Below are 21,413 nucleotides of genomic sequence, written 5' to 3' on the forward strand. Positions count from 1 at the left end.
CATTGCATGCTTTCTTTGAGATGAAACTCAGTTTTGCTGAGAAACTTGTCTGCTTCTCCTGAGAAATAATTATATGCTAATTGATTCATCATTTGACCAAATCCAAAAATAACTTCTCATAGTAAATTTATGTTAATCTCAGTTTTTTGTAGAATTTCTGAATTTCTCCTGTTATTTTTGTGCTATGTACTATAATGCCATTTAGGCTAGCAATGTAAGGATTTTCAAAACTGTTTCAAAATAAGTGTCTACATGAACTAATTTTTTTTTATTATTATTTAATGGACTTTCATATTATAGCATCTTCAGACTCCGAAAACTGCTCAGCTGCTATGACCCAAATGAACCAGTATTTCTTGGAGAGCGTTATGGTTATGGCTTGGGAACAGGAGGATATAGTTATATCACTGGAGGAGGAGGGTAATTTATTTAAACTCCTACAGAGATCTGTATCAGTCAGTCACTGTTTTGAATGCAAATGTTTTGTATTAAGATACAAATCAGATGCAACAGAAATAGTGTTGTTTTCTAATATGATTAAAATATAGTCATGGTCAAAGAACCAAGTGTAAGAAGTTGTGCAGCCCAATGGGAACGGATTTGTAGAGCAAACTAATTGGTACTGAGGATACAGTATCCAAATTATGCAAGCATCAGGGATCTTAGTTTGGCTTGGCCAATCCTGTGGACTGAGTGCCTGTTATTGTAGCAAGTGCACCACATGCCCTCTTGAAGCACATCACACAGCCTTGTTTCATCTGATAGAGTTAATTTTGTGTATGCAGAGACCACCTTGCAATGTGAATCAAGGCGTGGTAAGTGGAGACAATTGGCATATTTGCTTAAAAAATACTCTTCTGTTCTGAACTGTAGTGGAGTTGGAGGAGCAACCAAAGAAGCATATCTATATAGGGATACAAATTTTGTCATGAAAATATTCCTTTCTGTTTTCTGTCTTTGTCCAGGCATGGATAAAGGTGATCATTCTGATCTGTTTTGTGTGTCTAAAGGAAGTGGTATGGTTTTGGAGCTATGTGATCTCAATGTCCTTACTGTCCTTCTCCATGAAAAGTAATGACTATAATAATTTATTAGTTTTCTTATCCATCCATGAATAAATAAAGATCAATTGACTAGTCTTCTCATTATCTTATGCATAGTTGCATAAGATCTTTCTTAAGTAGTTCACGTTTACACTTCAGTTAAGAAATAAACCTTCCTTGTGTGCTGGTATGTTTGCCAGTTACCAGCTGTATATTTCCGTACTTTTTTAGTGTTTATCTCTTAGCTTCTATTCTGTTTTATAGATGTGGAATTTGGGGGATTATTTTCATTCTCAGGTTTAAGCAGATAAAGACACAGATTATCCATCTTGCTTCATACCTTATTTTTGAGAAAGTTTGTTTTAAGTTAAGAATTCTATTTAACTGAAAGGACACAGTGCAGATAATAAAGTGTGCAATTTACATCATAGCTTCTGTGTAGCAACACAGACTGGACACTAGTCCTAACTCTTTTTTTCAGGACTCTAGCTAATTCTATCTCTGTTTGATCTGAATACTGAAATATGACTTTCCATTGTGCTTTCCTTTTTTTTCTTCTTATGATATATGCATTAGATTGCCTTCAGAGTTGCAATGCTAGTTATAAAGTCTTTTACAACATTAATCTGACAGTATTCTCAGATCAGTCTTTTTTTCTTTAGCCTTGGTATTTATAAAAGTTGTGCTGTGTGCCGCTTTCAAGTGAGGGATTGTCATATAGTGAATGAACTCATGAAGCTGTGTAGTGATTTCAGAGTACAGATTTTAGCAGTATAATTTGTAGTAGCTAGATTATCATATATTTTGATTGGATTGGGTGATGCATTCAGATTTCAGAAAAGAGACAGCTACAGAATATTAAACAAGAGTATATTCCCTCAGCTCTTGAATTTAAGATCACGATCATGTTTCTAATCTACTGGATGCTTATTTTACTGGTAATTGTCTAAAGACTTCAGGCTCTGGGAGATACTTAAAAGAGCAAGAGAGTTAGGATGAGCAGAAAAGCTTTGCAATGGCTTCAAGTAACATTTTTTTGTGTATGGAGAGAGCTCTGAATAACACAAGTTACAAGGAATGGCAATTAAGGTTTAGAGTTCTTTCCTCTTCTTTTCATTTAATTGTTATATGGTGACTAACCAGACAATATATTTGAGTAAGATAGAGGAGAACCTCCTTTTAAAAGTCCTGGCCAGATCTAGGAATAGTTATCAGCTGCAGTAAAAATGGTGGCTAGCTATGTAATTGTTTGAATAACAGCATAATTAATCTTCATTATATAAAGCACTTTCAGAAAATGCCTCTAACAGTAATGGTCAAATTTTGAAATGTCAGATATGTTGCACCAGAGGGGCTACATTTCATCTTGCAATTTTATATCATTTAGCAATATTCAGTCTAGTGATATCACTTAGAGCTTTTTGGCTGCTGTGTTAGTTGTTGTCTTATCCTCTTCATTTGCTTTTATTATTCAGGATGGTTTTCAGCAAAATAGCTGTCCAGAAACTACTTGCTAGTAAATGCCGGTGTTACAGCATGGATGCTCCTGATGATATGGTCCTTGGGATGTGCTTCAGTGGCTTAGGGATCCCTATAACACATAGTCCACTCTTCCATCAGGTCAGAGAGTTATTTTCAGTAGTATTTAAAATATATTTCATTCTCTTAAGTATACATTTAAAACTGGACTTGTAAATACTATGAAGTGGACTAATGTCTAATTATTGTAATCAAGATACTGCTGCTATACCTTATCTTTTTCCAGAGCAAGTTTGATCAAACAAATAAGTATATTTTCAAAGCATGGATTATGACAACACTTTAATAGGTTTATATCTCAACTCCCCTACGACTACATATTACAGAAAAAACAGGGGTGGGCACTTTGAATATCAGATGTAATTAAGAGCCACCTGTTTAAATACTTGTGGTATGGCCTCTGAGGGGGAAAAGAAAAAAAAAAGTACAACAGTCTTTTTTCCTTCAGATAATGAAGTATTAACTGTGACATATTTCATTTGTCATCTCTACTTATCCAACTTTTGTATCAATTTATTTTTTACTATTCTGAAATATCTTATTACTGAAGGCACATAATGAAAACTCAGTATTTCTAGCATTGTTGCATTTATGATGGATTTTGAAGAATGATAAAAATATCTTTTCATAATTGGACTATGCTAGCACAAGGAATAAAGAGGTCACAAATCACAATTTTCTTGTGTATGTATTTTCCAGTTTGGTAGAAGTGTGTTGGAATAGCTTTGAATCTTGACTCTGTCATCCAGAATATTTAACAGTGTAACTGTGATATCATGATGAAAAACGTGATGTGTTGAGTCCCAGAGAGATGCTGTGTTGTAAACCAAATATGAGAAGACTGAGAACACATTAATTCATTATTTTAATTCCTTTTGCTTATATAAAATCATATGTTTACTTCCTTATTTTATCATCACTTACTCCTTTCAGTATAAATATGAAAGAAAAAAAAAGTAATGCATCTCATAAAATCAACAGAATTATTGAATAAATTCTGCTTGCAGAGGTTGGTTTTTTTTTTTTTAACTGATTAAATGTGAGTTAGAAAGAACCAAACTCAACTTACAGATTTGTAGGAATGACCCTTATAAAAGAAAACAAAGCATTTCTTTGTAAACCTTAAAATGGTGTGCATCTGATACTGGATCTCTTTGAAAGTGAAATCCTGGCAGTTTGATTTTTCCAAATACAAAATTACACTTGAATTGTAATTCTTCTTTACTATCACTTACAATAAATTCTAAATTAACATACCTGCAACAAAGCTTAAGAATGGAGGAAAACTGCTGAATAAAAATTGCAGTATACTTATTCTGTCATGCAATAAAGATTTTTAAAATGAGAAGAAAATCAAAATCAGAAATTCTGTCAACCAGAAAATTATTTTTTGAAAAGACTTGACTGAAATACCATGATGTACAACGTGCCTTGAAGTAAGTGAATCAAAATTCTACTAAGTAATTATTATGAAACAGAGGCAAAGATATCTCCATCCTTAGAGTGTCCTTGATGTGTTATAGCCCTTGCCCTTTCTTACTGTTTTCTTGTTTGCTACATGTTAATGTAGACATATATTCTGTAACTTGTTTCAGAGGCTTTTGAAAGGGTGAGGCTTTAAAAGAACAGGAATCTGCCTACGTCCAATAGCTTTCAGGATTGTGGTCTTAAAATAGAAGCTCTGGGCAAGAGCAGTGTATTTGGCTTTTATAAAATACCAAATACAAACTGGAGCACAAAAAAAAGCAAATATTGCAATAATTGAATCCACAAAATGTAAGAAAGGAGGAGAAAATAGAAAAAGAAGTTGAGAGAATGTGTATCTTTAGGTCAGCCACTGATAAAGCAATATGATTCTTAGTAATGTAATAAACACAATAGTTATTATAGCAGATTTGGTTCCTTTGTGTATATGTCAGTAATCTGCTGATTGCATTCTTAAACTGCACAAACCCTTGCTCTCAGAAATGTAAAAGCTATTTCTATCCAAAGTAAATTGCAGGAAATTCTTAAGGTCGTGGAAGCCAAAATGTTCATCAAAGCTAGCTTTTTCAAAAGCCTTAAAGGAGACAGGCTCCCTTGATTTCTGCAAAGGCATTTTGATAGATAAGCACATCTGCAGTTTAAATATCAAAGAACCTCCCCCATCCCCCCAGCCCATAAGCAGATTTCTTAATGTGAAATTGTATGGCCTAATTTTCTGGCTAAAATGTACATAAAACAGCATGAGGAACGCAGCATGTAGCATTAATATAACCACAAGCAGGTGAGTGTACAGTATTAAATCAGTTGCTAGCTTAGGTGTCATTTCAGTGATTCAGTATCCCAATCTCCCTTTTTTTTTCTATTGTTTTACATCAGGAAAGAATGAATGTATCTTTTATTAAATTATTTTTAAAATGCTGATATTAAGTGCTTTCTGAATAAGATCTTGCATGCCTGTCTTGCTTTTCAGTAAAATTCTATTTACAATGGCAAAATCTAGTTATTTAACCAGAACCCACTACAGATGGAACTTTTGTTTTATATAATGACGTACTTGCATACTATTAAATCGTCTAGGAGAAAATGAAATATGCATCGTGTGGGTTTGTTGTAATTCAGTCTCTTGATATAATCTGATAAAGAATAGCAAATAGTTTTCTAGCAGTAGAATGCTATCTCCTGGCTTTGGTAATCTTTTCCCATCATAAAATTTTATTTTTTGGGGGGGGGAGTGGTATTTATGGCCCAGTCAAGATCCTGCAGTCATACTGACAGTGCTGGCATCTCTCGTTAAGAGGAGGAACAGAGAATATTGCCTAAAAGTATTTTCTCATCATGGAATCCAGACTATACATTTAAAAGGATGTGGTATAAACTATACTGCTTTTCATCCCTTGCTTTTATAGATGGCAACCATTTCTTCCTGAGAAGTCAGGCATACTTAATATTAATATACTTCATAGTGTGGTGACTTCAGCCCAAATTGCAGCTGTTTGGGTTTCATACAGTGTGTTTTGTCATTGCCACGTTGCTTTATGATGATACAAAGTTGAATGGTGATAGTGAAGGGTGATACTTTCTTGTTCTAAAAATCATTCTTCATCACTGAGTAGCTATGTTTTTGGTTTATTCTTCTATCTTAGGCACGGCCAATGGACTATCCAAAAGACTACCTTTCTCACCAAATTCCAGTATCATTTCACAAGCATTGGAATATTGATCCAGTGAAGGTATATTTCACATGGCTGGCACCAAACACAGAAGATGCCCTTAATGGAAAGAAAGATGGATATAATAGGGAGGATTTATAAACAGTAGAAGAATTTTAATTTTGATTAATGTACTGCAGTCACTAACTGTGATTTTTGTGTTCTTCTCATATTGTTCATGTGTTCATGACACAGAAGATAATGTTTTGTTCCTGTTTGTTACAGTGCTTCAGAGCAATGGAAGAAGGCACCTAACTGATTTTTCAATTTCTTTTGTTAAGCTTGGTTTCTTTTTAAAATGTCTCATACAACGTTATCTATGTTCAGTTTGGGACTTTGAGTCAGACATGATCAATTTACATTTTCTTCCTCAGTGTCTCAAAAGCTGAAGTTCTTCATTGCCTAATATTGAACATTCATAGCTCTCACTGACTTCAGAAAACAGTTCTCTAAACTATTCTGGACCAGATTCTTGATAATTCAGAGAGGAGATGTGACTTTATTTCTGTGACCAGTAGCTAGATTGAGTGAAGGCTATGTTCCTTGATACTCCTTCCAAACAAATATTGTAGTTTCATGGGATAGATGGACCAAGCGTGCACCACTGTTGTACCTTGAAGTTGACTAGCATCTGTGAGGAAAGTGACATTCAAAAATCTAAAAAAGGTAAAGGACTGGGATTTTTTAAGTGGCCATGAGAGGTCACTGTGGCTCCTTTAGAAACCTATGTCACTGTGTATCTATTTGGCAAGTACAAATGTGACTGTTAAGGACTTTTGAAGAACTAACATGCCAGTATTTCTGTGTGTGTTTCCATAGTGTATGGATGCCAGCTTTAAAAAGTTTTCAGTATTCCTAATTTATATCATCAAGTAATTTTATGCATACAACATGTAAAGAGGGATTCATATTTAAAATGTTCTTGATTTTTTTTGTGTAATTCAGTCTTGTAAAATTGTACAAAATCTGTCTTTAATATGTTCTAAACTAATTTTTATACTGTTAAAACTGCTCCTTTTAAGACAACAGTATATGGCACTTGTATGCTGTTATCTAACTTTGCTTGCTATATTGTAACCAAATACAGGGTCTTAAAGCCATACTGCTGAAGTCATTTGTGGTTTGTTTTGTTTTATCAGTAGGTTAGAATTTGATTCCATTCCAGCGTAATGCAATACTTACTTCAAATCTTAATAGGGGAGCCACTGATTTTTGTTTCAGTGAATCCTGAAGTTGTATAAACATTTGCTTGTGAATGGAACTTGTGGAATTTTAAGCTGTTGAATAGCAAGCACGTATTCATAATATATTCAAATACAGATTAAATAGGAGTGATCTGTGTCATGTATTTTTTTTTCTTTCTTCCCACTATCAGTGCCTTAAACAGTAAACATTTTGCTGATACCAGGGCTATGTTGTCTGGTACCATGGATGTATCGTTAACTATGTTTACTGTTTAGAACTGTGAGAGCTGAAAGCTGAATAAAAGCATACTTGTTTAACCTTTTGTGCCTTCTTCCTCTTTGCAAACAGAGTACAGAATTCTTTAAGCACCCATGTCATAATTTTATCAGCTGAATAATATTCTAAGGTCAGTGGTGCTCAAAGCTAATTTAAGTGTTTTATTTCTTTCCGTACCTTGTCCTGACATGTTTCCCCAGATGAGATAAATTTTTTAGTCTCTAGTTTTGTGCAAATGAAAAGTGTTTTTATAGTGGGCTCCTTGTATGTGATTGGGAATCCTGATGCTCGCACAAAATATATATCATTATCAAGTTCTCCAAAGGTCTTATCATGTAGTTGAATCACTTCCAACTTGAAAACTGTGATGTGATACTTCACATCTCTTTGGGCTCTGTGGAAGCAGAATAGGTCAGGCAAAGCTGATTAGTTTGGGATCAATGCTGCGTTGCTCTTGTGTGCTTCTGTCTTTATTTAGAGATTGGGAGCCATAGACTCAGTCTTTTATTGCTTGCTTCCTTAGACTTTTTCTTCTGACACAACAAATAAAGTAACTGTTTAAAGTCCATCCTTTCTCCTACCATTTTTTCTGTTTTTTACTGCAGGGATTTTGGTGGTATTTGTAGGTATTAGGGAAGGTAGAATTAAAGCAGACTTCTGATTCCAGCCTTAATAGTTGTGAAAACAGTGAAGCAGCAATTGACTTTTCTCTGTCCCTAAAACTCAATATAACTTTAGATACAGAACTAATGATATGCAACCCTAGCCCCAGCAGCAGCGTGATAAAAGAGCATGACAGGAATGACCTTTTATTCCAGGGACAAAAAATGCAAATCAAGATTTCAAAATCCCAGAGAGTTTCTGAAAACAAGATTCAAAGCCTTCTGTATTACATTTACTTTTAGAAGGCAGGGCAAAGCTGTTACTATCTGAAACCTAAAGATGAAATTATTCTGTTCTCCAGAGCTGTGTTGAGCATGAACAGTATAAATGTTTCTAATAAAAATCAAGGGGAGTGTAAATGGTATAATCTTAAAGCAAAGCAAGAGAAAGGAAATTCACAAGTTATCTTTGTAACAGGCAAATTAAAATGGGACTGCTCAGGGTTCCATTTTCCAGGAAGTTCCACACTGTGATATGAAAAAAATCTGGGAATCATTATGGGCTGTTTATTTTTAATGTGTTGATAACATGGAAAATTAACATGTATTAAGATACTTCTCTCATGGAATTTTCTGGATAATTTGGTTGGTTAATCTGCTTTTAACATCCAAAAAAATCTTGGAATACTGATGCCTTCAATATAGCCAGGCATGTAAATGATGAGTAACAGGATGTCTGAGCCCCACAATGGAGCGCAAGTGAGAATAATGATAGCTATGAATCCAATTTTTCTTTCCTGCATCTGCAAAGGCTCAAGCATTGAAAGCCCAAAAGAACTGACCTTGGTATCTCCTGCCATAAAAAGGAGAACAGACAGACATGTGAGACAGTTTGCCATCCGGGCAACTTTTTGTGCAGGACAGCTGTGCTCTGACACCAGCTCTAATGACTGCTTGACTGGAGGGAGGAATCCAAATGACTTTATTTTCAGTTTATTAATTTCTCTTGTTTTAAGACTTCCATTATTATGGCTGGAACTAGAATATGTCATAGCCAGAGGCCCAAGACTCCATTCCATTAGATTCCCCAAGAGTGAGATCAACACTGAGTAAGGACTACCTTAATGGGCTACTGTGAAGTGCCTCCAAAGCCAGTAATGCCACATCATTACCAAAAAAAAAAAAAAAAGTAGCAAGAGGTTAGCTTTTTGTGACACCATAAAACTCTTGAAGACTGCTATTTACAGCATTCTGTGGTAATAAATACATTCTGGTTCATTTTAATAGAATTGCTTCTGCATATAGTTGATAAATAATTAAAAGAAAATTAGAATAATGAGCAAATTGCTCCTTAATGACCCATGACATGTCATGGATTTACTGAGGAAACTAATAACACTTGAACCTCTGCTATTAATACTGCCTAGTGCAGCTCTAGCTCTCAGGTCCCAGATCACAGCAGCAAGGCTGCTTTAACCTTCCCCAGTCCCATATACACGTACCTTGTTCAGTCAAGTTCACCTCACCGATCACAGTAAGGATGATATCATTAAGTAATCATTTCATTTAATAAAAAGTAGATTCAATATTAGTTTGTAGGTAGCTAATTTTTCTATTTAAATTTGTTTCATGTTGTGTAGGGTACATACAGAGACTAGCTTTATTCATATAGTGTCTTACAGCAATAACCAGCATGGAAGTAGCTACTTGATGATTTAATTTCTGTCCATCAAGAAAAAAATATTCCCATTTTTCAAATCTCAGACTGTGGTTTAAAGGAAAAGACCTATGAACCTATGGACCCATGGGACTAGAGGAGGCAGAGAAAAGTGAACTCTGTTTTTGCATCTAGCTGCTTATATTCAGTTCCTTAACTCCCGCTTCTTCATCTGTGTCTCTGTTAGAGTCAGGAGACAGTACTGCCTCCACTGAAATCAGCCAAAGAGATCTCATCAGATCAGATTACCAGGAGCTGCATCTAAATGGCCAGAATAGAGCAGCTTTGGGGAGTCTCTATAGACTGGTTACTCCTGAACACTAGGGAAAAAGATACTTTAGAAATAATGTCTTTAAAGATGGAAAGGTAAGTAGACATAATACAGTTTTGTACAGAGGCCAAAAGGATTCACCATCAAAAAAGGAAGAAATGTTTTGGAAGGCAGGTTATGGAGAGGAGTGATAGGAAATTAGAGTATCATGAAACATTCTCTATGGAATATATGTAGGCATGCTGTTTTTGTCAGATAAGCAAAATAAGTGCTAAGCTATTTCTGGGAGAAATAGATTAAAATATCAGTGCTAGTGTAAGTCTGAAGGCTTAAGAGCCTAACTTTTATACAGAACAACTCCAAGAAAGTAAAAAGCAATAAATAATTAATATTTTACAGACTTGAATCATAAATATATTAAAAAATCTAGAATGTAAACAATATATTAATTATCATAATAAAAAGCCAATAAATAAAATTTTCTGCATGGAAAATTATTGTGTATCTTCAGTTAGTTCGAGTCTGCTGTTGTATTTTTATCAAACAGCTGCAGCTTTGTAGGAACGTCTGTTGCTCGTTGATGCCAAGGGACAAAGTATTAAGGTGCTTTTTCTCGTCATGTGAAAGCAGTAGTGGAGTGGGCTGGTAAGTGCCATTGTGTATTTGTATAGTAATATCAAGTCACCAATTACAATCTCTAAAAGTAAAGCAATCAAAATGGAGGGTTACCATAGGCTCCATCTGTGAGGCTAAAGTAAGATTTCTCTTTTACCTCATATAGTCACTCAGAACAGGGACATTTACTTTCATTTCTGTCTTTATTCTAAAGTGATTTGAGCATCTTTATCTTCTAAGAAGACTCCCTGAAAACTCCCTACGCTACAGGATATTGTGGAGTGGGACTTTTCCAGTGTCTTCTCCTGATAGTGTTTGACTGCTTGCCAGTGACTACCTAAGCTTCTCACTTAGGAGTCTGAGCCTTGCAGAGGTGGGAGAATTTGCTTCAGATCTCTTCTGTGAACATGGTACAGGTAAACATACCTTTGCCCAGGCTGAATATTCTAGTCACTGGTCTATGGAATATGAGCAAACTACCATTTTTTTCTTCAGAATTGAGTCTAACACTATTGTCCAGGACATTTCCTTAGACAGTTTAAAGCAAAATACGTAAAACACCATAAGCACGGGGATTCCCACCTCTCTTCTCTCAGCTGAGTGTCCTATCATTTCAGAAAGAAAGCAACTCAGAATGCTGCATGCTAAGTATCGATGTGTAGTCTTAATCTCTGTGACTTTACTTGCAGCTTGAACCCTGAGTGTGTTTTGGCAGGAATCATGCTACCAGCCAGCCAGTCAAACCAGGGCTTGTTTTGGCCTGTGCAACTGAGGCATCTTCAGGTGAAAGATATGCATCTCCTGAGTTGCAGGAGAAATAAGGTAGAGGTAATTATAAACCCTTGAGTTCTGGAGGTAAATGGAATTAGTCAGATCTAACTCAAAAGCACTTAAATAAATATCTTTATGAAAGAGAGAGAAAACTGCAGCCTATTGCAATGAAAAGAAGAGATCCTGAAATAAGAAGTCAAAACAGACCATAGCCAGTGTTATGACTGAAGTTCTCAGCCATCCTTGCCAATTACTCCTGAAATTCCTTTTGCAGTACAGTTGAGGGCTATGGTCAAAGACTAAAGGGATGGGCCATGTGAGTTTTGGAAGATGCATTAGATGTTTCGTTGGACTGTAGTCTTGACACCCTCCAAATGGAGGCCTAATCAGTCTGTTTACACTGAAGCACATCCAAGATCACCGTAGCAGGAACTCGTGTGCTAGATCTAGTTCTACTTGGCCAGGCAGGCACTGTATGCCATCTTCATAGGAGGGTCACATGGCTGTGTCTGGCACCTGCTCCCCAAAAGCCCAAGAGAATGGCAAGAAATGCAGGACCAGATGGGGGCCTTGAGGAGCTCTTGCTGCTTGTGCTTCAAGTCAGTTAACTGTCTGTTCCATGGCTAGTAATGTAGCAAAAGTTAGTAAGGAATATGATACTAAGTAAACTTTGGGAATAACTCATGTCAGGGCAAGCTCAGTTATAGCTCAGGAGGCATTAATAGCTTTGCTTATTGAGTACAGTCGGTCACAAGTGCTGATGGGCAATACTGGTCATTCACAAGCCATTCTTTCAAATGATTTCTTAAGACTAATAGTCTCACACATGTTTTCCTGTTCACAGCTTTGTGTTTGGTAACAAGAATGGTTATGTTCATTGCAGATGTTTCTTTTAGGGATCCCTTCACTGAGTTGCCTGGTTGTTTTCTGGAATCACCGGAATGAATTAAGAACTCTGCTGCAACCGACTCTGTGTTACCTCTGCCTCGTTCTGTCCGGTCACATAGCTCCACCGAGAAGTTCTCAGTCTATCTTTTGTCTTGATAAGCCAAGTTAATAATTTATTCTTACTCTTTTCATTATGGTTTTTCTACACTGGAGTTTTCCTATTGATAGATTCTGTATTAAACAAGATATTTGTTATCTTACAAATGTTAGTGCTGGAATAACTTTATACTTGATAAACAGTGAAATACATTTTTTAACCCATAAATAGTCATTCCATAATTACCAAGTTAGTATCTTCTTGTGAGGGATTCTGTTAGAGAATATTGAACTGAAGCTGTCTAGAATTAATTGCTTAGCATAACTTGCTTAGCATTAGTAGCTAAATTTGCTGAAGCCTTAGGCCTCAGGCTGTGAACTTGCTGTGAACTTTTACTTAGATAAGTAAAAGGGGGCCCCAGAGCCGGTTCAAGCTGGAGGGATAAAGAAGTTACATGGACAGCAGGAGTAGCCAACCTTGAAGATAAGCAGCGGCCTGCCTAGAGGCAATGAAGGGGCCCAGTGAAGAAGGGGAAGAACCGAGACCTAACTATTACTATTGGTCCAAACTATTGCTTAAGGGGTGGGGAATTTAGATTGTAAGGGTATAATTGCCCAGGGATTTCTTTGTTCGGGGTCCCTCTTCGGAGGCACCCAGCTCAAGCTGTAATTACCACACGTATGTCATTAAATTTTATTTTTCTTCAATCTGACTTCGAACTTCTGCCTCAGCAGGAACCTAGGGTCGGACCCTGTTATGGAGGCCGGCGAGCCTGATTTTCCATAACAGTTTGGCGACCCAGATGGGACCCTAGGCGACCACTGTTGGGGCTTCTCATCTCCAAATGATCATCTGGCGCCATCGGGTGAGTTCACCTGGGATCTTTGGCAACGGGAGGCACCGAGAGGGTGAGTCTTAAATTCCTGCCTAAATTCTAAATTCTGGTTTGGTAACAAAGTGCACTGTAAGGGGTACGCGGGCTGATCACCGTAAGGCGTACCAGGTTTTGGGGTGGGTTCGAGCCCCACGCCCAGGTTTTGGGGTGGGTTCGAGTCCCACTCCCGGGTTTTGGAGTGGGTTCGAGTCCCACTCCCGGGTTTTGGGGTGGGTTCGAGTCCCACGCCCAGGTTTGGAGTGGGTTCGAGTCCCACTCCCAGGTTTTGGGGTGGGTTCGAGTCCCACGCCCAGGATTGGGGTGGGTTCGAGTCCCACGCCCAGGTTTTGAGAGGGTTCGAGTCCCGTCTCACTCCGGCCGGAAGGGGGGAGTGCGCAGCCTGATCAGCGTAAGGTGCACCGCAAGACTAACTTAGAGTTGCTGTGACTAGTGTGAGTGTGGATACCGGTACTGTGACTGGTGTGAGTGCGTGTGACCTGGGAACCGAAAGGGGCACCCGTCGGCTGACAGAGCCGCCCACTGTGAAGGGACGGCAGTCCTAGCAGTCAAAGACTCGGGTGGTGTGAGTGCGGTTCCCAGAGAAGACAGAGTGAGAGAGAGAGAGTGATCACACCTGCTGCAGGGAGGAAAAAAAAAAAAAAGCCACAATATGGGAAATAAGTTCAGCATAGAAAAGGGGACGCCCTTAGCTGAAATTTTGCAAAACTGGAGTAAGATTGATGGTACCAAGAACCTAAAAAAAAAAAGGTTGATCCAACTATGTCAGGAGGATTGGCCGTTCCTGACAAAGGATGGTAACCCGGCGGAACGATGGCCGCCACAGGGGACCTTTGATCATCAGGAGTTAACTTTCCTGCGTCACCATTTAGAGGATAGGTTCCCCAGACAAATGGATTATTGGTATGTATGGGACAATTGGGCATTTGCTAGACAAAAGGAGGCACCTAGGAAAGAAAGAAGAAGTTTTTCTCAGAGTATTGAAAGTAGTGCAGCTGCTAAAACGCTTGTGGAAACTGCTCCACCCTATGCGCTATCCTCTGCTTCAACTTCTCTATACCCCGCCTTGCCTTCCCCCTCTGCCTTTCAAGCCCCTTTGCATGTCATTCCTGTGCCAGGAGTGCCCCTGCCAGGTCCGGACGAGGCACCTCGGGTAGCTACAGTGCGAATTTACCGACCCTGGGGGCCCCAAGATTTGGTTGTATGGGGTCAACAAACTCCCAGGCTTAGGGAAGATCCAGAGAAAGTGTTACAAATTGTAAGAGGAATACTGCGGGCGTATGATCCTACATGGGGGGATGTACAAATGCTCCTTGAAGCCGTGTTCACTCCAGATGAAAAACACTCAATTCTGGATGCAAACCGTCGTTGGGCAGAAGAGGGGGGTGTTGTGGCTGCCCGAACAGCCTGGCCAATTGTGGACCCCGGGTGGAATTATAATGTAGAGGCAGATTACAGGCAGTTGCAATTAGCCAGACAAGGCTTAGAAGAAGCTATACGGTTAGCAGGACAAAAGACTGCGAATTGGTCTAAAATAAGGGAGTGTCAGCAACAACCTGAGGAACACCCCTCAGCTTTCCTTTCCAGACTATTTAAACAAATCAGAATGTTTGGAGGGGGGATAGACCCAGAAGCCGAGGCTAATAAACCCCTAATAGTTTCTACATTTGTAGATCAAACGGCCTTGGACATTAAAAAGTATTTTTCTAAACATGTTCCTGACTGGCCAGGGAAGTCTATGGATGAAATAGTACGCTTAGCCACATTTGTATATAACGGTCGAGATGAAGAGAAGGTGAAAGAAAAGAGACGACAGAAGAAGGAGGAAGTGAGTGTGTTAGCGGCTGTATTAAGAGACAAGTTTAAAGAAACTAGAGGAAGGGGACGAGCAAGGGTCAGAGGAGACAGGCGGAACCAAAGCGAACGTATTGTACGCTTAAGAGTTAATGATTATTGCCATTATTGTGGTGAACAAGGGCACTGGCAGCAGGAATGCCCAGTGAGACCCCGCATGCCTAGGAATAGAAGGGATGGCATGGGACAGCCGAGTACTGGGAATGACACCAGGCAATTCCCAGCCAGTCCACAATGACAGGAGATGGGAGACCCAGAAAACACCGTGGGAATTGGGGTAAATTTATGGGATATAGATTTGGATTTCAGGGGGCAGGTAATGGCAAATATAGCAGGTCAAGAAATTCCCTTCTTAGTGGATACTGGAGCTACCCTTTCTCTTCTGAATTTTGAGCCTAAAGGATGTAAGTCATCAGATAAAATAACAATACAGGGAGTAATGGGAAAAGGTGAACGAACATTGACTAAGCCCTTGTTGCTCGCTATTGGAGGAAAAGGAGTGTGGGGACGTTTCATAATTTCCATGGATTCACCCTTTTGCCTTTTAGGGAGGGATCTCTTACAAGCCCTGGATACTCAGATCTGCTTACAGCCGGAAGGGATGAAATTAATAATAATGGACTCATGTGTTCTGGCTGAGACACCAGAACCAGAGTCAACTAATCTGCAAATTCCAACAGGTTTAGAATCAGTTCCTGGAAAGTTATGGAGCTCTTCAGGAATGGATGTTAGACTATTGAAATCAGCTAGTCCAGTCTCAATCAAAACAAGGGGAGGATTACCTCCCGCGGTTAAACAATACCCTATCCCAAAGGAAGCAGAGAAGAGTATCCAAAAGCAAATTGATCACTATCTAAAACTGGGTATCCTTAGAGTTTGTGAATCCCCATACAACACTCCAATTCTGCCAGTGAGAAAAAATAGGCAGGATTCTGATGGCGATCCGGAGTATCGGTTTGTGCAAGACCTAAGAGTTATAAACCAACATGTAATTGCTCCACATCCAGTAGTTCCTGATCCATCAACTATATTACTACAGATACCCCATTGGGCAACTTATTTTACCGTGATTGATTTAACAGCAGCCTTTTTTAGTATACCAGTAGCTGAGGACAGTCAAGATCTTTTTGCCTTCACTTGGAGGGGACAACAATTGACCTGGACTAGACTACCACAGGGATTTACTGGGTCTCCGACTATTTTTTCACGTATACTTAAAAATGATCTGGCAGATATCAAACTTCCAGGACATTCAGTGTTAATACAGTATGTGGATGATTTGTTATTAGCAAGTAAAGATTACGAGACATGTTTGAAAGACACTATTTCTCTATGTAACGCTCTTGCTGAGAAAGGACATCGAGCATCTCCGTCCAAGCTCCAGCTGTGTCAACAAGAGGTAAAGTATTTGGGGTTTATCTTGAAGGAGGGACACAGATTGATTGATCCAGAATGGGTAAAGATAATTCTTGATATACCCCGCCCTATAACAAAAAAACAACTTAGGGGATTTTTAGGAGCTGTGGGATTTTGCCGACCATGGATCCCCGGGTTGGGAGAACTTACCAAACCTTTAGTCCAGGCGACAAATAAGGAGGAGATAGAGCCTTTGACCTGGAGTCCAGAAAAAGAGAAAGCTTTCATATCTGTAAAAAGGGCATTGGTCTCAGCCCCAGCTCTAGGACTACCAGATTATAGTAAACCATTTGAATTATTCGTTCATGAACGACAGGGAGTAGCAAGTGGAGTACTCACTCAAAAACTAAGTCTTCACCGCAGACCAGTGGCCTATTACTCCACCCAACTAGACGCGGTAATCAAGGGCACTCCAGGATGCATCAGAGCAATAGCAGCTACAGCAGCCCTTATTGAAAAAACACGACCTGTAGTTTTGGGTCACCAAATGACTGTGTATGTGCCACATGAAGTGGAATTGTTAATGAAACAGTATGCTGCCCAATCACTGTCCCCACAGAGAGCTCACCGCTATGAACTAATAATACTACATGCAGATAATGTGACCTTAAAGAGATGCAACATCTTAAATCCAGCGACGCTATTGCCCCTACCTGAAGATGGAGAGCCTCATCATTCCTGTGAACAGGTGGTTGTCAACTTGAGCAAGCCCCGGGAGGATCTCAAAGACGAACCTTTGGGAAACCCAGACCTAGTTCTGTTTACAGATGGATCATCCTACTATTTGGACGGAAGACGTCATTCAGGCTATGCTGTTACCAACCTCTTTGAGGTACTTGAGGCTAATCCCTTACCTCCGTCTATAAATGCTCAAGGGGCAGAACTAATAGCATTAACCCAAGCAGCAAAAATGGGTAAGAACCTGCGAGTAAATGTATATACCGACTCAAAATACGCATTCGGAGTGTGTCATGCCACTGGGATGTTATGGAAAGAACGAGGATTTTTTACATCATCAGGAAAGAAAATAGCTAATGGAGAAGAAATACGTAATTTGCTAGAATCAGTTCAACTGCCCAAAGAAATTGCTGTAATACATTGCCCAGCCCATACTAAAAACATTACGGAAATTAGTAAAGGAAATGCTTTAGCTGATGCCGCCGCGAAGGCGGCAGCCCGACAACCTTTGAGAGAATGTATGGTTGCAGTTCCAATGACGGACCAGAGCGAATGGCCAAATTTAATAGACCCCAAAACCATGTATGAGGAAGATTACTTAGCAGAAGAGAAAAGACAATGGGAAAAGTGGGAAGCAAAACAAGATGATGATGGAATATGGACAATTGGAGGAAAGCCAATTCTACCAAAGAAATATGTAATTACTGTAGCTAGGTGGTTCCATGATAAAGCTCATGGAGGAGCAGAGGCGGTAGCCAACCAGGTACAAAAGGTATGGGCAGCTCCAGGAATTTACGCTGCTGCAAAAAGAATAACCAACAGCTGCCCGACCTGCCAAAAGTTCTCAAGCAGCAAACCAAGCTCAGAGTTAGGGGGACGACCATGGGCCTACTTCCCTTTTCAAAGGCTACAAGTAGATTATGCGGATATGCCAGCCGCCAATGGGTACAAACATTTGTTAGTGATAGTAGATCAGTTATCGGGCTGGGTAGAGGCTTTCCCAACAAGGAAGGCTGACTCAGGAGGGGTAGTAAAAGCCTTACTAAAAGAAATCATACCCAGGTATGGGGTTCCAGAAGCCATTGATTCCGACAGGGGCGCCCATTTTACAGCAAACATAATCGATCAATTATATAAATCACTAGGAATAGGGAAAAACCTACATACCCCTTACCACCCACAATCTTCAGGACAGGTAGAAAGAATGAACAGAACACTAAAAGAAAAAATAGCAAAAGTATGTACACATACTAACCTAAAATGGCCCGAAGCCCTAAACTTAGCCCTATGGGATGTTCGAAATGCTCCACAACAACCCATAGGGCTAACACCAGCAGAAATTCTCTTCGGAAGACATTTAGCTATACCAGGGACTTATATCCCAGCTAAGACCAGCCTGTTGGATGGAGATGAACGGCTAACCCAGTATGTCATAGGTATGCAAAAAAGGTTTGAAAATCTTAAAAAGTATGCTCAATGGTATCAATCTACACCACCTGAAATACAAGTGCACGATATACAGCCTGGGGATGAAGTTTTAGTTAAAGTATTTTTACGAAAATCCAAGTTAGAACCTAAATGAGACGGGCCTTATACTGTTTTATTGAGCTCTTATTTTGCTGTTAAAGTTTTAGGAAAGGAAAATTGGATACACCATTCTCATGTTAAACGAGTGGTGAATGACCAAACGAATAATTCCTGAGAAACCTCTTTCACTAACAAGAAGAAGAAGAAGCAAATGAAGTGGAACGCTGCATTACTCTTGGTACTATTGATCTGAGTAACTGTGACAGCACGCACCTCACAGGATGGCAGACAGAAGTATTGGGCTCATATTACTATTCCAAACACTGACAGTACTGTTCCTCTTAATCTGTGGTCAAAGAACCTTAGAATGGCCATGGTCCCAGGCTCATGTTAAGCATACCGGAAGTATGGGACTAAGATCTAATAAAGACTTGAACCTCGTAACTGTAGTCATGCGTGGAGCTGAAGTATGCTTAGAAAATGAATGGAGCTGGGATAGTATTAACCGACTTCCTCAACTCCTGGGAAAGACAGGACAGGAAATAAAGATAGGATGCCGGGTGGTCAGTGGGTCCACCCATAAAAAGGTAAATCAAATCTCTGTGACTGAAGTCAAATCAAACAAGAGAGGAAAGAAAAATTGTGCTACTGAAAGATTGGACTGTTGGTACAATTTTACTCTAGTACAACCTGTTTTTGTAGTTTGTCTCTGGGCTCACCATAGTGTGGGATTATCATTTAAATTCAAAATAGGCATCATGGAGCTCAATACAACATCCGCCCCGACTGTAACTGTTTCCCCCAGCATAAATACCTCTACTATTATAAAGGATAAGAAAATTCTATCCCCACTGATTTCCAAAATTGGACCATATGTGATTAAAAATACAGGCCAACAACAAGTGTTATTTAATCCATCATGGTCTCTTAAACAAATAGAACTGTTAATGCAAATTAATATCTCTACAATCAAACCAGCTTGTTCACCATTCCTAAGAACGTCCTATACAGGATGGTTAGCACGGCTACGTGGACGAACCCTCGCCTCTTCAAGACGAACAAGGAGAGATGTAACTGGTATCATAGGAACAGGATTGGGAGTCTTAAATAGTATAGATGCCGAGGTACTCGTAAATAAATTGAGCACAACAACAAGTGACTTAAACAAATTAGAACACCCATTACGGTCCTCCCTATTAGCATTGGGAACTAACCAATGGCTGTTGTCTGATGTATTGCCTCAGTGGGAAGGAATTAACGAAAGGGACCACCAATTGATTGTGGATGCACTTGGTGCAGTCCAAATTAATGTTTCTCTAGCTCTCAGTTGTATCCAAACGCAACTGTGGATGCAATCTATGGTAGCAGCAATCATAAGGGAAGGTGAAGAGGGCACCTTACCCACTGAAATCCGAAAGGTAATTTGGGATAATGCAACTAAATTTGAAAAAGAATTCCAGTCCTGGTGGTACTTAGTCAATTTTACTTATAACCCCATCGATAATAAGGCCACAGCTTTTGTCTTAACAATACGCAATGCTTCGGTATACACCATATACCCGATCATTGCGCTGGGATTAAGCCACAATGGGACTATACTCTATCCGATAGAACATAGAGTATGGGCTCAACGAAACAGAAACAAATGGCAAACTGTTGATGTTAACGCATGTGTTGTACGGGAACAACAAGGATTTATTTGTGAGAGTAATACCATCAAAGCTCAAGACATTTGTCTTGATACGGAACAAAATGTTTGTCATTTTGAAATACACCCTGATGAAACCCCTGAAACTGTACTTGTATATATTGGAAAAGGGTGTGTCTGTATGAGAACTCTCTGTAATCTTATATTCATAGATAACATTACTGTAGACACAAGTAATCATTCAAATATTTGTGTTTGTAATTTTTCTAAAGTTATGGGCTGTGACTTTAATTATTCAGCTCCTGTTGTGTCTCATCAATTAATACAATCTAATTATACCTTAAGTCAAGATTTATTACCTACCCCCATCGGAATGAACCTTACATTGGTACAGAAACTACTACAACATGATGACCTGTGTCAACTGTTAAAACGCATCCGAAATAATGGACAAAAAACTCTAATCACTGTTCATCATGATGCAGAAGAGATACTCCATATCTTGGAAAGAGTGAAGAAGAATGGAGAATATCATTGGTGGGAGACTCTTCTGGGATGGTCACCAACTGCAACAGGGATCTATAATCACATGTTGCACCCAGTAATAGTTATGTTAAGTTTGACCATGTTATGCCTATTGCTTACAACCATATTGTATATAAGATTATGGAGAGTGATAGTACGCCTCGAAAGGCTTCGAGAACTCTGCTTAACATATTAGCAGGGATGCTTAATAAAAACAAAGGGAGGACTGTTAGAGAATATTGAACTGAAGCTGTCTAGAATTAATTGCTTAGCATAACTTGCTTAGCATTAGTAGCTAAATTTGCTGAAGCCTTAGGCCTCAGGCTGTGAACTTTTACTTAGATAAGTAAAAGGGGGCCCCAGAGCTGGTTCAAGCTGGAGGGATAAAGAAGTTACATGGACAGCAGGAGTAGCCAACCTTGAAGATAAGCAGCGGCCTGCCTAGAGACAATGAAGGGGCCCAGTGAAGAAGGGGAAGAACCGAGACCTAACTATTACTATTGGTCCAAACTATTGCTTAAGGGGTGGGGAATTTAGATTGTAAGGGTATAATTGCCCAGGGATTTCTTTGTTCGGGGTCCCTCTTCGGAGGCACCCAGCTCGAGCTGTAATTACCACACGTATGTCATTAAATTTTATTTTTCTTCAATCTGACTTCGAACTTCTGCCTCAGCA

At 39.2% G+C, this 21,413-nt stretch overlaps 3 protein-coding genes and 1 long non-coding RNA gene across 18 annotated transcripts in view; all 4 read left to right on the top strand.

Moving 5' to 3' along the window:
* B3GLCT (beta 3-glucosyltransferase) overlaps positions 1-7,278 on the top strand; it is a 65,537-nt gene extending 58,259 nt beyond the window's left edge. For 2 of the 3 annotated variants that reach the window (XM_067290991.1, XM_013962116.2), the window contains exons 13-15: positions 301-420; positions 2,519-2,663; positions 5,711-7,278. In XM_067290991.1, coding sequence (XP_067147092.1) covers positions 301-420; positions 2,519-2,663; positions 5,711-5,878 — 433 coding nt within the window. In that variant the 3' untranslated portion in view covers positions 5,879-7,278. The remainder of the gene's footprint in view (positions 1-300; positions 421-2,518; positions 2,664-5,710) is intronic. The other variant, XM_067291000.1, reaches the window with a different exon arrangement.
* Positions 7,279-12,443: 5,165 nt separating this feature from the next.
* The window catches only part of LOC106500377 (uncharacterized), a 49,957-nt gene continuing 40,987 nt past the window's right edge, over positions 12,444-21,413 (top strand). For 4 of the 13 annotated variants that reach the window (XR_010883383.1, XR_010883386.1, XR_010883380.1 and 1 more), the window contains exon 1: positions 12,721-13,106. This is a non-coding gene — a long non-coding RNA (uncharacterized lncRNA). Of the gene's footprint in view, positions 13,107-21,413 lie in introns of all 13 variants that reach the window. The other 9 variants (XR_010883389.1, XR_010883392.1, XR_010883381.1 and 6 more) reach the window with 8 other exon arrangements.
* On the top strand, positions 16,848-19,315 carry LOC136990967 (uncharacterized). The gene has a single exon (XM_067289432.1). The coding sequence runs from the start codon at positions 16,848-16,850 to the stop codon at positions 18,618-18,620; it is 1,773 nt and encodes a 590-aa protein (XP_067145533.1). The 3' UTR covers positions 18,621-19,315.
* On the top strand, positions 18,832-21,387 carry LOC136991271 (uncharacterized). The gene has a single exon (XM_067290981.1). It carries the CDS (start codon positions 18,847-18,849, stop codon positions 20,932-20,934), a length of 2,088 nt encoding a protein of 695 aa, XP_067147082.1. The 5' UTR covers positions 18,832-18,846; the 3' UTR covers positions 20,935-21,387.

This window comes from Apteryx mantelli, chromosome 1 (genome assembly GCF_036417845.1).
Source record: "Apteryx mantelli isolate bAptMan1 chromosome 1, bAptMan1.hap1, whole genome shotgun sequence".
Classification (NCBI taxonomy): Eukaryota; Metazoa; Chordata; class Aves; order Apterygiformes; family Apterygidae; genus Apteryx; species Apteryx mantelli.